General features: G+C 38.6%; 1 protein-coding gene across 2 annotated transcripts in view; it reads left to right on the forward strand.

Moving 5' to 3' along the window:
* The window catches only part of AKT3 (AKT serine/threonine kinase 3), a 152,509-nt gene that overhangs the window by 125,333 nt on the left and 12,956 nt on the right, over positions 1-14,220 (forward strand). For both annotated transcript variants that reach the window (XM_077175771.1, XM_054629394.2), the window contains exons 11-12: positions 5,378-5,592; positions 8,265-8,352. In XM_077175771.1, coding sequence (XP_077031886.1) covers positions 5,378-5,592; positions 8,265-8,352 — 303 coding nt within the window. The remainder of the gene's footprint in view (positions 1-5,377; positions 5,593-8,264; positions 8,353-14,220) is intronic.

Consider the following 14,220-nt stretch of genomic DNA (forward strand, 5'->3'; position numbering starts at 1 on the left):
ATCCCTTGTAAACAGGAGTTTGCAGATGTGTCTCAAGCTGTTGCTTCAAAAAAACCTTTCACCTCTTAGCTACTGAAGCAATAAAGATAATAAAAGATATATTTTCACTGGTTTTCACCACAAAATTAAATGGACATCAAATTATGTGGACTCTGTGTTAGGCTCTTAAAGGAGTGAGATGCATAAAGCAAAGGACCTGGAGATGTGTTGACTAATAAACCTAAAGACTAAAATCTACAGCCACTGGTGAAATAAAGGAAGAAGTAATTTCTGTGAGTTTTGTTTTCTGGGAAAGAGAAAACTTCCAGTGGTAGTAACAATCTTTTTTTCAAGTACAAGACAGTGCACTTCTCAGCATTGGGGTACGATAGATAAGGTAGTGCATTTTTTGGGCAATAAATGTAAATACACGAGTATTTTTCTTCATTGATCTGTAATTATTTGCCAAAAAAAAAGAATTATTATGTGTAAGGGGAAAACGTTATTGAATTATCGTGATCTTAACAGTTGTGCAGAGTGTTTGTGTTGTCTTAATCATCACAAAGGCAAAGGTTGGTCTGTGAACTGAACTGTTCATTTTGTACATAGGGCTTTACAGGCTGCTCTGTGTACAAAGCACTGTCCCATTTTATACTTGGTCACTGCCAGAGATACTCTCCAGAAACCCCAAGGTGTGCAGGGACAGTGGAATCACTACAGAATACTTTGTTTTGCCTTGTTTACTGCTATCTCAGTAAATTGAAAAAAAAAAATTAAATTTGAATTGTGGCGTTTTGAGCACAATACAAATGAAAATTTTAAGGTGAATAAATAGCTCTCCCTTAGCTGAAGCTCTAATGTTGGCCAAAGCCTCTAAAAGATCCATAAAAGCACTTAAGTACCTGCAAATGCCTGGCAGCTGATGCCTGGCTAATGTTTCTTGCTTGTTAGAAAGTGTGTGTCTTACTTAACCTTTTGCATATTTATATAAGAAGAGAAAATACAAACTTCAGTGGCACCTCTGCAGCTGTTTTTAAAAAGCACCTGTATGAACCCAGGCTGTGTCCTTGCTCTGCAGGTGTAGGTGTGAGATAGAGGAGCTACAATGCCTGTGAAACTGTACTGCTTTCAGTGCAGCAATGAGTTTGTGCCTTCTTTGGAACCCTGTTATACTGCTGGAGGGCTTTAGAGAAATGCAGCTTGGGAAGAGAAGCAGGGCCTCAATCTTCACCCTAAGTGAGCACAGCTGTTACAGCTGTCTGTGTGTGCAGGGAAAACTGGCAGAGGCTCTGTAACTTCTGTGCCAGTGTAACTTTGGGGTACAGATTGGCAAGCATTTCTTTCTGCAGCAATGCCACACCTGATGCTACCCATGTTCTCACTTGTGCTACTGCAACTGTTCACATGGCAATTGAGTGGCTTAGGGCAGAAAACTTGATTCAGGTGAAAAATAATCTAGGGTGAAACCTTTTCCCCATTTATTTTCTAATGTCTGATGTAGTGTGTTGCATAGTTTTGACAAGGTAAGGGAAGCTGTGGTGAGAGAAGAGAAACAAGAGCCTGGATTAGGCTGGCACTGCCTCTGAAAGAGCCAGTTGTTGAACTAGAGCTCTGAAAACAACTGGAGTAAGATTTCCCCAAGTTGTAAAAATGATGGCAATTTTTTATTTCCTGTGATCTGTGGTATCATCCAGACTGAACTGCAGTCAGTCCACCTGCTTTGCTCAGTGATGGGAAGTCACCTGGGTACAGTGATTATGTCAGGAGTGGATGACTGTAAATGTTATCCACACACTGATGTCACATTGTGCTGGAGCTCTTGTCTCCTAAGACCTCTCCTAGATCTTGGCTTGGATTTTGGCACCCCATGTATGTGAGGAGGATGAAGGAAGGGAAATTGTAAATTTCAATGATCTGATTATTTAAACAAATTTTGTGGAAGAAAACAAGTAAGTCCATCTTTTCTGTGTGGAAACACACCTGACTTGAGTATGTAGTCAGTGTAGGTGCTCTTTCTGAGCTCGTGAGTTCTGTGTGACCCTTGTGTTGTACTGCCAGGAAATATCAATTGCTATACAGCAGGTACAGGGTGGTTGACCCTGTGCCCTCTACAATGGTTTTGGTGGGCCTGCTGCCTGTCCTTCTGTGACCATGAAGGGATTGGGTTGTTAGTGCAGGGCATTTGCTTAAAGATAGGTTTGAGGGTCCTTATAGCAAGGGACAAGCATTGGCTAGTGGTGGAGGCAGCTCTTAAGGGCAGCACACAGAGTCCAAGATCAAATTATCCATGGTATCTGTGTCTGGCTAGGTGCTTAGCCTGGTACCCCATATATACAAGATATCCCACAGCTACTGGAGAGACAGCAGGAGCACTCCTCACAACCAAAGGAGACTTTTCTAAAAGCAGGATCTACTTCATGGTGGGCAAAAGATTGACTTGTTTGTAGGTACAAAGACTGCAGCTACATGTTATGTTCATTTTAGCACTGAGTTGAAACTTTCTTGACCTATGTTCAGTGTGATTAAAACCAAATCCCTCAAATCCAAGAACTGTTTGGAAAGGATTCTGTAATGCTAGGGCAGTGTGGACAGACATGTTCTCATGCCTGCCCTAACATTTGCTTGTAGGAGCTGCTGGACTCCAGCACTTCACTTATTTTGATTTGATACAGTCTACAAAACCTGTTTCTAAACACCATGAAGATTAGAAATTTCTTAAGGGAAATAATTATGCATCTTCCTTGTGAATGCATTATGCACAATTTTATTACATTTATATTAAAATTAGTTGAGATGTATTTTGCTTTATTTACACTATTTTCAGGCTGTTTTGCTTTTGCCTAAATGAAACCATTTTGATGCTCTTGCTTGTCTGGCTGGCTGTAAACCAGGTATTTAAACAAAAATAAAGAGTTGCCAGTTTTGCCAGCTGGGGATGAGAACCCGGCTGGTGATATGTGGGTTTGGGAGGCAGTTAATCCAGCTTTTATGCTTTTTTATGATTTTATGTAAAAAGAGGTTAAAAATCACATTTGGCTCTTTCTTTGTACCACTGCTTTGTTGCTGTTGTGGGAATGCAGCAAAAGGTTGTTCATACTTTTTATTATTATTAGGTAAAGTCCTGCATAAATTACGTAAAGCTGCAAATACAATTTGCTCAAGCTATTGGCCATGTGATTTGCCTTGTTCAGAGAATAATATGTTTTATTTTCCTGTTGCCTTCTTTTATAAACCACACATGCAAACCACACCTCAGCTTACTCATGAAAAGAATCTACCACTGTCTCACAATTTTATGTGTTTTGCTAGCTTCCAAAGAAAAGACTAACTGTTCAGATGAGAAAAACAGTAACAGTGCTAATAGCTATAGCAGAAAAATATATAATGCTTTTATTCTGTGGCAGAAGAAGTGGTGATTTAAAGATAAGAGTCACAGATTTTATATACAGTTTTTCGGCAAATACCTTGCAATATGCTCCAACTCATAAAATATTTAATTAATTTTAAAATGCAAGAGTTATTTTAGTTAGTTTTGTCATATGTACTTATTCAGATAATTTGTTGTATTTTACACTTTCCAAAATTTCACTTTCTATTTGGAAATATCAATGATGTAATGAGTCTGTTTGTTTTGGCACAGTTGTAAATCATATGTGTTAATGTGTTAATATTTATGATTTTTTAATCTTATATACACAAGAAGGATTTTTAATATACTTCTTTTCCTCATGTTTCTGCTACTAATCCTTAAGAACAGTGAAAAGTAGCAGTATGAATGCATTAATTACTGTGTGATTTCCAAACATTTTCCAAAATTGCCATAGTGGATCAGACTGCATGTTGCTTCTGCTAACAGCCATCCCAGATACTTGAGAGCAGGCTTGGGTTTACTGGGGGAGCAAGAGGAGAGGCGCCTAAATGAGCTCAATGCTCCTCTATTACACATTTTAGACAATGCAAGATAATCTACTTATGGATAAAATTATTTCTGATCTTGTAGAGGTTGCCTTATTCTTTAAAGACTGAAAGATTTACTTTCACTACCAAGTATCTAAATTACTGTTTCTGTATGTCTGCTTACAGCTTGAATCTGGAGGAGCTCTTTGTGATGGTGATTTCATGTGTCTGTGTGTTGTAAAAAGTATCTTGTTTTCTGGGGATTGGTTTGTTGTTGGTTTGTTCTTTTTTATAAAATCAGTCATAGGGTGCTGCCTTTCAGAATTAGCCTTCAGTGATACAGTAACAATTCTCTATAAAGAATTATTTACATTCTTTACAATGCATTTCTACTCTATTAGTTGCATTTCTTTGATTTTTCTGTTTGTTATTGTTTTGAGGTCTTTTGTTTCTTGTTTTAAAGTTTTTTAATAGCTCTTCTGCAGCAAATATTGGCTATTTGACACACACAGTTGTAATGCTGTTTTAAGATTTCTTGACTTCTGTTTTAAGATTTCTTGACTTCTGTTTCATCTTTTTTGTATGAAGAGGCATGATCTTCTAGAAATTTATAGAAATTGGAATGATACATTCAGTAACCTTCAATTTCCTTATTGCTTATAATTTCTATGGCTGAATGCTGCTGTTATGTTGTCTCCATGTCTGCAGTTTAATATGAAGGTGTATTAAGGTCAAGATGCACTGCTTAAATTTCTTATTCCAGTTCTCTGGCACTGCTGGGAGAAGGGCTGTGGAATAAGTTGGTTTTGGGTACATGACATTGTTGACATTATGTTAAAAATTGCATAAACTTGACCAGCTTCTGTGTTTATATGATACCCTATAAGCATTGTTTTGTAATAAACAGTACTGTATAAACACTGCTGTGGTTTTTTGCATTGGCACAGTTCAGCTGTTAGGACTGTTTAATGGAATGAAATGAAGCTGGCAGGAGAAAGGCATTGAGGACTCTAAACAAAGATCATAAAGAAACTAAACTTGTCTTAATAAGATTAAGATGGTTCTAAATTGGAGACTTTAGACAGGTGGGGTAAAAGAGAGGGAATTGACTGAGCAAGCAGATGCTTAACACTTCTAACTGAGGCACTAGTGCCCATGTACTACCTGTAGATAGTGTCTCTTCCTAAAGCTGAGGACGATATAAATGGCCTGGTAGAGGACATAGGAAAGGGTAAAAAAAGAAGTCATGATTGTTTGGAGCAGGTAATTGTCAAATTTTAATTTTGCTTTTAGTGGAGCAGTGGCTGGCAAGCCTGGAATTTCAGTGAGCTCAGGTGTGTGAGTCAGTGCTGCAGTTTTGAGTCAAGTTCTGAGAGTCCTTTAAGCATACTCTGGAAATAAAGTCTCAGAAACACATTCATATAGAGGTGCATCAAACAGACTGAAATGATGGTGTATGAAAGAGTTTATGTCTTAAGGATGCTTTTGGTTTCTGTCTCAGGTGTTAGAAGATAATGACTATGGCCGTGCAGTGGACTGGTGGGGATTAGGAGTTGTCATGTATGAGATGATGTGTGGAAGATTACCCTTCTACAACCAAGATCATGAGAAACTATTTGAACTGATATTAATGGAGGACATAAAATTTCCTCGAACTCTATCTGCAGATGCAAAATCGTTATTATCAGGTCTACTGATAAAGGATCCAAATAAACGGTAAGTGAAAATAATTGGCTACACAGGCATAATAAATGCTCTAATTGTGCTGGGTAATGTAAAAATGGGTCTGTGGTGCCTGGTCTTCCTGGCTGAATGAGCTGTCAATCACAGGACAGGGTTGTACACAGCCCTACAGTTTCAGATTTCCATTTTTTCAGTCCAGAAGTAATTTACAACATGAATTTAACCAGCAAAAGGAAGAAAAGCTTGTGGAAGACCAACTTTTTAAACCATTCACAGCAAACACAGGGATCTCTTCAGGTTAAGAGTGTGCACTGGAACAAAGGGAAAGATCTCAATTGTTTTTCCCAGTATAACTTAACCCTGAGTTCACTGCAGTTTCTCATGGAGACTGTAGCACTTGTTCCTGGTGATGGTGATGGCAGGAGAGGTGCATAGGCAGCCACAGCTACATTTATTAGGGCACATAAATAAGTCACATGTTAGACCATTAAACTAGTAATTTGTTAAAGAATACAACTGGAATGAAATTTAAAGGAGCAGTTTGAAAGCAAGTGTCACCCAGCTGCTGTCTGTGCCCTGCCTGTGGTGGGCTTTTCCCTCTGGAATAGTTGCTCAGGAGAGCCATTTTCCAGTGCTCCAGTGCTGTTCCAGCAGTGTCCAGTCTTCCGTGGCTCCAAAATCCCTGACTTTGTAAATCAGTGGGATTTGTCTGTAGGTACCTTTTTCCTCCCCAATATCTTGTCATTCTTGTGAGGCTCTTGGCATGTTTTTGGGGCAGCAGATTTTGTCTGCCTGTTCTCTAGTCCTCCTTCAGCTGCTGCTTGTTCTCAAGAAGTTTTGAGTCGTGGGCATTGCCTGCAGGCACTCAGGGCAGGACTGGTTTCTCCAAGGGATTTGCCAGGATGCAGCCAAGTGGAGCAGGCAGGACAGAACAAGTGGTCAGCTTGTCTGCTCCAGCTCAACTTATCTGTGCAGGAATAGCAAACTGTGACCAGCCAGCCACATACAGGCAGAGTAGAGTAGAACTGTGTTTCTGTAGCAACTCCTAATGCTTTTGAACCTCCAAGCAATCTGACCCATCAAATATATTAACCTTTAGAATTGGAAAGATGCTTCCTTGTAAATTATCTTTGCAGACAGTAGTGTTCATTACAGACTTATATTTAGAAGCTTATTTATATTCAAGTTCTTGTGCTAGTTAATGCTAAATAGGGGAGGAACAGAGATTAACACAACTCAGCCTTTTTGTGAGCAGCTAGAAGATATTGAGAGAAGTCTGGGGAATGAAGGCTAGCTGCCATGTTTTGCCAAGATGTAGAGAATTTTACAATGAGTAATTGAGAAACAAGGAGGAATACAGCTTGAAAATTAGAATAACTTGACACTCAGTTATTGCAAGACTGACGTAGTAGTCCAGAATATTTTTGAAATTTGGCAGCAGGGTAATACCAAAACAGACTTTTTTCTTGGTTGTGGAAATTATTCCTCTGTACAATAAATGCTTTAGAAAGGAATTTATCTTACTTAAATGCTTGCCTTTAGAATTTGTCTTTATATCTTTAGCAGTTCTTTTTAATGAAACACACACTGTTTTTGTCACTCTTCTTGTTAACATTTAGCACGTATGGTCTGCTTATTTAGTTAGGAGGAGCTTTTTTTCTGCTGCATCTTCCTTCTGTTAGGGCAGTAGGATCCCAAGTCTCAGGGAGAAGTTAGATGAGAGCTGAGCAGTCCTGAAGTCAATGTGCTGTTGAGAAAGACAGAGGTTCCCATCCTTGGATGTGGGGTTATTTCTCAACCAACAACAGCAGCTCAAGGGAGCTCACTCAGCTTGTCAAGTCAAAGTGGGCTTGCTAATGCAACAAGAAATGGCCAGTTCTCTCTTCTATTCTCATGTCAGGGTTAGTTTTTCTCTAGGTTAGGGAGCTGATTCTGCTCACAGTCATCAAGTGGGAATGATGCTGTAGATGCAAGTGAGAGAAGAGAGGTATGGGCTGGACACTCCTCTCTTGGCAGCAGTGACCCCTTCTGTGAGCTCAAACCACCTTGGGCAAGTTCACCCAAAGTAGGTGAAATTCACCTCCTAAGATGATTCACCAGACAGAGTCTGGCTTTGGCAAGCTATGGGCCACAGTGAGTAGTGTGGTTATTTACAATGGCCTTTAAATAACCTTCTCAGCAGGCCTACAATTTATTAATTTATACTAATTGACTCAGATTGAGACTATTTTATGGTAATTGGTTAATTGTTACAGCACCCAGATGCAACAGCAGTGAACACTGTATAATAATGATGCACAAGTCATTACTGAGTCAGTGCCCGGCACGTCTTTGGCAAAATTTTATATCAGCATTATTGCGTTGGTTTGGATTTTAATAGTGCCAGGACATTAGCTGGGCTTTCAAGCAAACTAAACTTAAGTATGTTTTTAAAATTAATGAATTACTAAAAAAGCTCATCATGGATGGTGACAAACACTGTAGTTGGAATAATCGAAAAGAACAGACCATGGCATGGGTACTTTCGCTATCACGAATTCTCTCGAGATCGCCAGAATTCATGTTAAACAGGTGAAATCTTCAAATTAGTTGTGTGAGAATTGTCCCCAGACAGTCAAAAAGAAATGGTCACTTTTCCAACCATAGCAATAATTTGATCTCCCTATAAAAGTTTAATATGTGTTTTTTTCCCTCACTCTCTTTAGACTTGGTGGAGGCCCAGATGATGCCAAGGAAATCATGCGTCACAGTTTCTTTGCTGGAGTAAACTGGCAAGATGTATATGATAAAAAGGTATGTCTTTGTATGGCATTGAATAATCTGGCTTCTGCAAGGTGGTTTCAATGATAGTCATAGACTGCTATTCTCTGCAGTTAGTAATTTTTTTTCTTTGCAACCTTTTTTGTGTTGATACAACTGAATAATTATTCTGAACAAGGTATACTTACCTAATCTTTGTGTTTTCAGTAATAATTTGTCAGTTCCCCAGAAGTAAATTTTGCAAACCAACCTAAACCTTTTATTATGTTAATGTCCAAATTTTTCCCTTTTCTTTTCTCTTCCTGGGCTTTCAAGAGAAAAGTACATGTATGACTCAAGATAATGGGAAAAATGTAATATAGTTTATCTTGAATTGTCATTTTATTTCTGCCTTCTAGTGAAAAGTTGTTTTATGAAGAAGGGAAATTAAGTGATTGTAGCAAAAGTATACTTTCTGATTGTTTGTGTATAAGAAGAAACCTTTTTCAAACTTAAAGAGCTATCTAAGAGAATTAAAATAGTGTTAAAACACTGAGCCAAAACAGCTTGTGGAGAAAGCAAGTGCTGGGAATTCAAATGGAAAAGTTTTCTCCAAACCCAGTCCTGTTCCTGTATTGATCAACACTTTGAGAATGATTTTAGAAAATGAATTTATCTTACTTGGGAATGAAACTCAATTCAACTTCAGTTGTTTTATATACAGAAACTGATTTTATCTCAGTATTTCTGTAAGAATTTACTTGTTGCTATAAACCCTTTCTATTTTGATAAAGACTTTTCTTTTTTCCCCAACTGTTTTACATTGTTAATCTGCCAGTTGAGCTGCGTAATTTTAAAAGATAGTTTTTTCTCCTTTTTTTCTTGCTTTGTTCAAATAAAAGGAAAATGGAAGACATACGACTGAGCAGAATATGTTTATGCTACAATGTCAATGATACAAACTGTTTTTTCAGTTGTTGTTGAACTGGAATTTTAAAAATGTGTGGTTGTTGGTGTGGTAACTTCTCTGACAAATACCGGAATTGAAATGAAAGCCTGTATATGATGATACAAAATATGGTACTCTGAAATTACTTGATACAAGTGTGATTTTTCCCTGGCAGTATCACAAGGTTTCAAGAAACTCTACAATAAATAATCAGAGCAAGTATATTAATCAGGTTACTTTATGAGCTCAACCACTGGTTGGTTCTGTAAGGACATTGTAGAGAAGCACTGTGAGGATAAAATCTAAAAATACAAGTTGAGGACCTTTCTGAAGTAAAAAAAAACCAAAAACCAACACTAAAATTAATAAGGTTGCAATGTACTAGGAGTGGGTGAGGGAAAAAAAACCCCTGTTACATTATTCTTGCTCCCTTGAAAAAGATTTCTTAATTATCTTACATTAGAAATAGAACTTTCAATTCTACACTTTGTTCAGCATCTTATTTAGTTAAGAATATATAGATTCTGTTAATTGCTTGTGCTTTGATTCTTTCCAAATGAGCATGGCAAATGTGTTTCAGTCAAGATCTTTTTTTGAGCTATTAAAATAAAAGGAGGCATTTTGCAGATTAAAAATATATATTTATAATTATATAAAAATATATAAATGCCAGCACTTTGGTTTTATGCTTGTGGAAGTAGATATTGGCTTATTGGAGTATCATAACTAGAGAAACACTAGTTATTCTTTGTTTACTGTGGACACTCTTGCTTTGAGAAACTAAATTTGCCAGTGAAATATCAACTGAATTTCCTCAGTTGGACAGTTCACTTCAAGGGTCATAAGAATTGCTTCTGTGCAGCATTAGCACACAGTGTGTCCTTTATGGAAAAACAAGTCATGAAAATGACTTCTGACAGTCTGCTTTTCTGTTTAATTAAAAATAGTTTTGTTCCTATTTGTTCCTTGCAAAGCTGTTTGCCTGGTTAAAATATCCATTGTTCCTTCTGCACACACAGTCTTACACTCTGCAGACTTCAGAGCTGTGCTCTGAAATATAATCCTCAAACATAATAATAAGGTTAATGAACTTTCCTCAAATATGTTCATTAGAATGCTTACATGAATATTTTTGAGGTATTTTGGTATTCTAAAATAACTCGAAGAATCAAATAAATTTGATTTTTAAATAGGTTTATTCTAGGCTTGCCTCTGTTGCTGTTTGTTGTTGGATGTAGAGTCTTCAGCAGTAGGGTCACTTAATGAAATTGATAGTGGATATAATTATTTGCATAGTAAAAATATTTCACAGTAATTTTGCCTGAGTTTTAAGCACCATGGCACTATAATTTTCTGGCTGCATTTCAGGAGTGTGTTTCTGTTAGAAATGAAAGAACTGAAGTTCACTCTCAGAGTAATGGAAACCAAAAAATCATGTGGATTCTGAGTAGTTGCTGGGTGATAGCTTTGTACATGTGCACACTGTGCTCCTGTGCCTCTAATTTATCTTTTTACTAGGTTATCACTTTCCTGGTGTGATTAGAAACAGAATTACATATCTCTAAACTATTTCATGTATTTAATGTGACAGACCACAGCTCTGTCAGGTCAAACAGATCCAAATGGTCAAATGGAATTATTCAGTTTCTGATACTGCTAGCTAGATAACCTAATTTGGTACTACATAATGATAAAAAAATATTGTATGGCACACTGGAGCAGAGAAGGTCGTTGCCTTTAAATGAAAAATGTATAGTAGTTAGCATTTGTGATCTGATGTATTTATTTTTGGCAGAAAAACCATGAGGGCATATGAAAGAGAGCAGCCTGTGCCAGGTTCTTCCTGTGATCATCTCAGCCCTGATGAGTTTTTATCTCTCTGCCTGAGTATGAGAAATTGAATAGTTTGGCAAACTCTGAAGACTTCAAAAGCCCATGTACTAAATAAAATACTTGTTTTATTTTTAGGTAGAATCAGGAAGCTGTTTGAAATTTTTCTGTTTCTCATGTAAGAATTGCTTTAGCAGATTTTTATTTGGGTAGCAGACATACACTAAAGTTGTCACATGATCTGTTTAGGGTCTTTCACTGAACAAAAAGCACTTGGGCATTACTTAAAAGGACAAAATTTGGGTATGTGTTCAGGCTTGCAGCTTGAAGCACTCAGTGGCCTCATGGCAAAGGAGGTCCAGACCTTTTAGTGAAGTCTGGTTTTCCTCCTGCATATGATATGGATGAAAGATGGGAGAAACCATGTGGAAATTTGGGTTGAGATGCATGCTCTGATTTGTGGTGATACCTCCAATTGTCTCTGAAGAAAATTAGGAAGTTCCAGCAAATTAATCTGTTGGGATTCAAGGGAGCAGGGACAAATGGCAGCAGTGGTTGAAGGGGGAGCCTGGCTTTGATGCAGGAGGTGCTTTTGGAGGCACCTGTCCTGCTGTGAAGGCAGTGACTTCTGACAGCTGCAAGAAGCTGTTCCTCACCCTTCAGCTGTGGCTGCCTTGGTTTACTCAAGACACAAACCCAGCAAATGATGAAATCCCATGATCCAAGTCCTGGGTTCAGGCCTGGCAAAATCTGCAGTAAAACTATGATCTGAAATCACATTTAAGTACTTCTGTGTATCAGATTGTGCAGGGAGAGGGTGGGAGGTAAATAGGAAAGCACCACCATTTGGTTTTAGGTTGTTGCTAATTAAATCAAACTATTTTCAGACAATGATCTGCACTGCCACAAAACCTGCAGAAGTTACCCTCGTTGGTTGCTTTTGTGTTGCTGCCATGTGAAGTTGTAAAAAGATCAGACAACATCTAACCAATCTGATACCTTAAACTATATGGGCAGACCTAGATGTTGATTGCCACCCTTCTCCCAGCTGCTTGAATTTACAGGGAGGAGAGTATACATAAGTGTGTCTGATTTTGAAACTTATGTTGCTGGGGGTTTGTGGTCTCACTCTGTCCATGGTAACAGCATTGTGTCACTTGGGAAACAGTTTATCCATGGGTAAACCTCCCTGCTGAAGCCAGTTTTCCTGTGGACTTGTGTCCTTCCACTACTGAAATTCCAGCTCCTTGTCCTCCCCCTGCCCAGGACCACCACATGCAGGGTCCGTGGGGAATTCCCAATTCCCAGCTGTGCTGTGGCTGCTGCCTTTGGGGCCATGGATGGGGAGGAACCCATCCCTGCAGGAATGCTACTGACTGTCTTGAAGCTCAGCTCAAATGACCTTCTTTCCCCCAGGCAGAAACTCTAGTTTGAGGGGCATGGACATTTGATGTTCCTCCCATCTCTTCAGCACAACTCAGCTGCAGCCTGTTGGTTGATGGGATTCTTACAGTAGTGGAATGGCCTGAAGTGGTGTCAGGGGAGGTTTAGGGTGGTTATTAGGAAAAGGTTCTGCACCCAGAGGGTGGTTGGGCACTGGAGCAGCCTCCCAGGGATGTGGCCACAGCACAGCCTGGCAGAGCTCAAGAAATGTTTGAACAGCACTCTCAGGCACATGGTGTGACACTTGGGAATGGGGAATGGTATGGTGCAGGGCTGGGACTTGTATGTGATGATCTTTGTGGGTCCCTTCCAAGTCAGCATATTCTGCAATTCTCTGAAAATTCCCTTTAAATTAAAAGGAGAAGAAAAATCAGATTGATGTTAAGCATCATACATTTCATTTGGCAGATTGAGTGTATCATGGTTACTTTGAGGTAGCTTCAGCCACTTCATGTACAACACTAAGACAAGTGATTCCTGGTAAATGATCTTTGAACAAATAGTGTTGCATGTTTTCTTTCATACGGAAGTATTTATGTAGTTGTTCACTAAGTGGGAGAAAGTTCAAGGTGTAGAATCAAGCCTGTACATTTCTGTGTACCTACAACAATCAAATACTGTGCCTGCCCCTTTCCTTCCTCTAGGAGATGAGTGTCAAATTTTCCAGGACTTGAACTGTGGAGAAACTGTGGCGTTTCTCACACACTGCTCTTGATGGATGCCAAATGGAAATGCCATTCACTGGAGATAATGAAGACACTAAGAATTTGGTATTGCTTCTGCTGTCATTTCATCAAGCCTTTGAAATGGCCAGGGCAGATTCAGCTTGACAGATGGATATGAAATTGGATTTTTGTCTTGAACACAAACTCTTAAAGTCACTTAACTCACACTGAGTTTAGACTTTTATTTCTTTATTTGTACAGACACATGCATATCTATGCATATATGTGTGTGTAATGCATAAACCCAGAAAATCTGTATTTCTGCTCCATAGAGTAGATTGTCAGGAGGTGCAGTTCCCTGTCTGGTTGGAGAATTTTTCTGAACTGAGGCCACTAAAGAAAATTATCCCATACTAGAGTTTGGCAGCCATGACCAAGCATTGCAATTCTCTTGCAGACTGACAAGGCCTGTGCTTAACAAAGGCTTATCTTACTCCTTTTGGACACAGGTTACTGGATGTGCCTTCCACATCCCTCTTGGTCTTCATGCCAGAAATGAGGAATAGCTGTGCATGTGGATACTATTTCCTTGTGCACCAAATGTGGTATTTTTGGGATCCCCCTTCGTGGGAAGGAATGATGAATCTGACTCCATGTTCTTAGAATGCTAATTTATTATTTTGTGATATTATATTATGTTAAAGAATGCTATACTAAAACTATACTAAAGAATAGAGAAAGGATACTTACTGGAGGCTTAACAAGATACTAATGAAAAACTTGTGACTCTCTCCAGAGCCCTGACACAGCTGGACCACGATTGGTCATTAAATCAAAACAATTCACATGTTGGATAAACAATCTCCAACCATATTCCAAAACAGCAAAACACAGGAGAAGCAAATGAAATAATATTGTTTTCCTTTTTCTCTGAGGCTTCTCAGCTTCCCAGGAGAGAAATCCTGGGCAAAGAGGATTTTTCAGAAAATGTGATGGTGACACACCAAATGTGAAATGTTGCAGGCTGTAGAGTGG

Source organism: Agelaius phoeniceus, chromosome 3, assembly GCF_051311805.1.
Source record: "Agelaius phoeniceus isolate bAgePho1 chromosome 3, bAgePho1.hap1, whole genome shotgun sequence".
In the NCBI taxonomy this organism is placed as follows: domain Eukaryota; kingdom Metazoa; phylum Chordata; class Aves; order Passeriformes; family Icteridae; genus Agelaius; species Agelaius phoeniceus.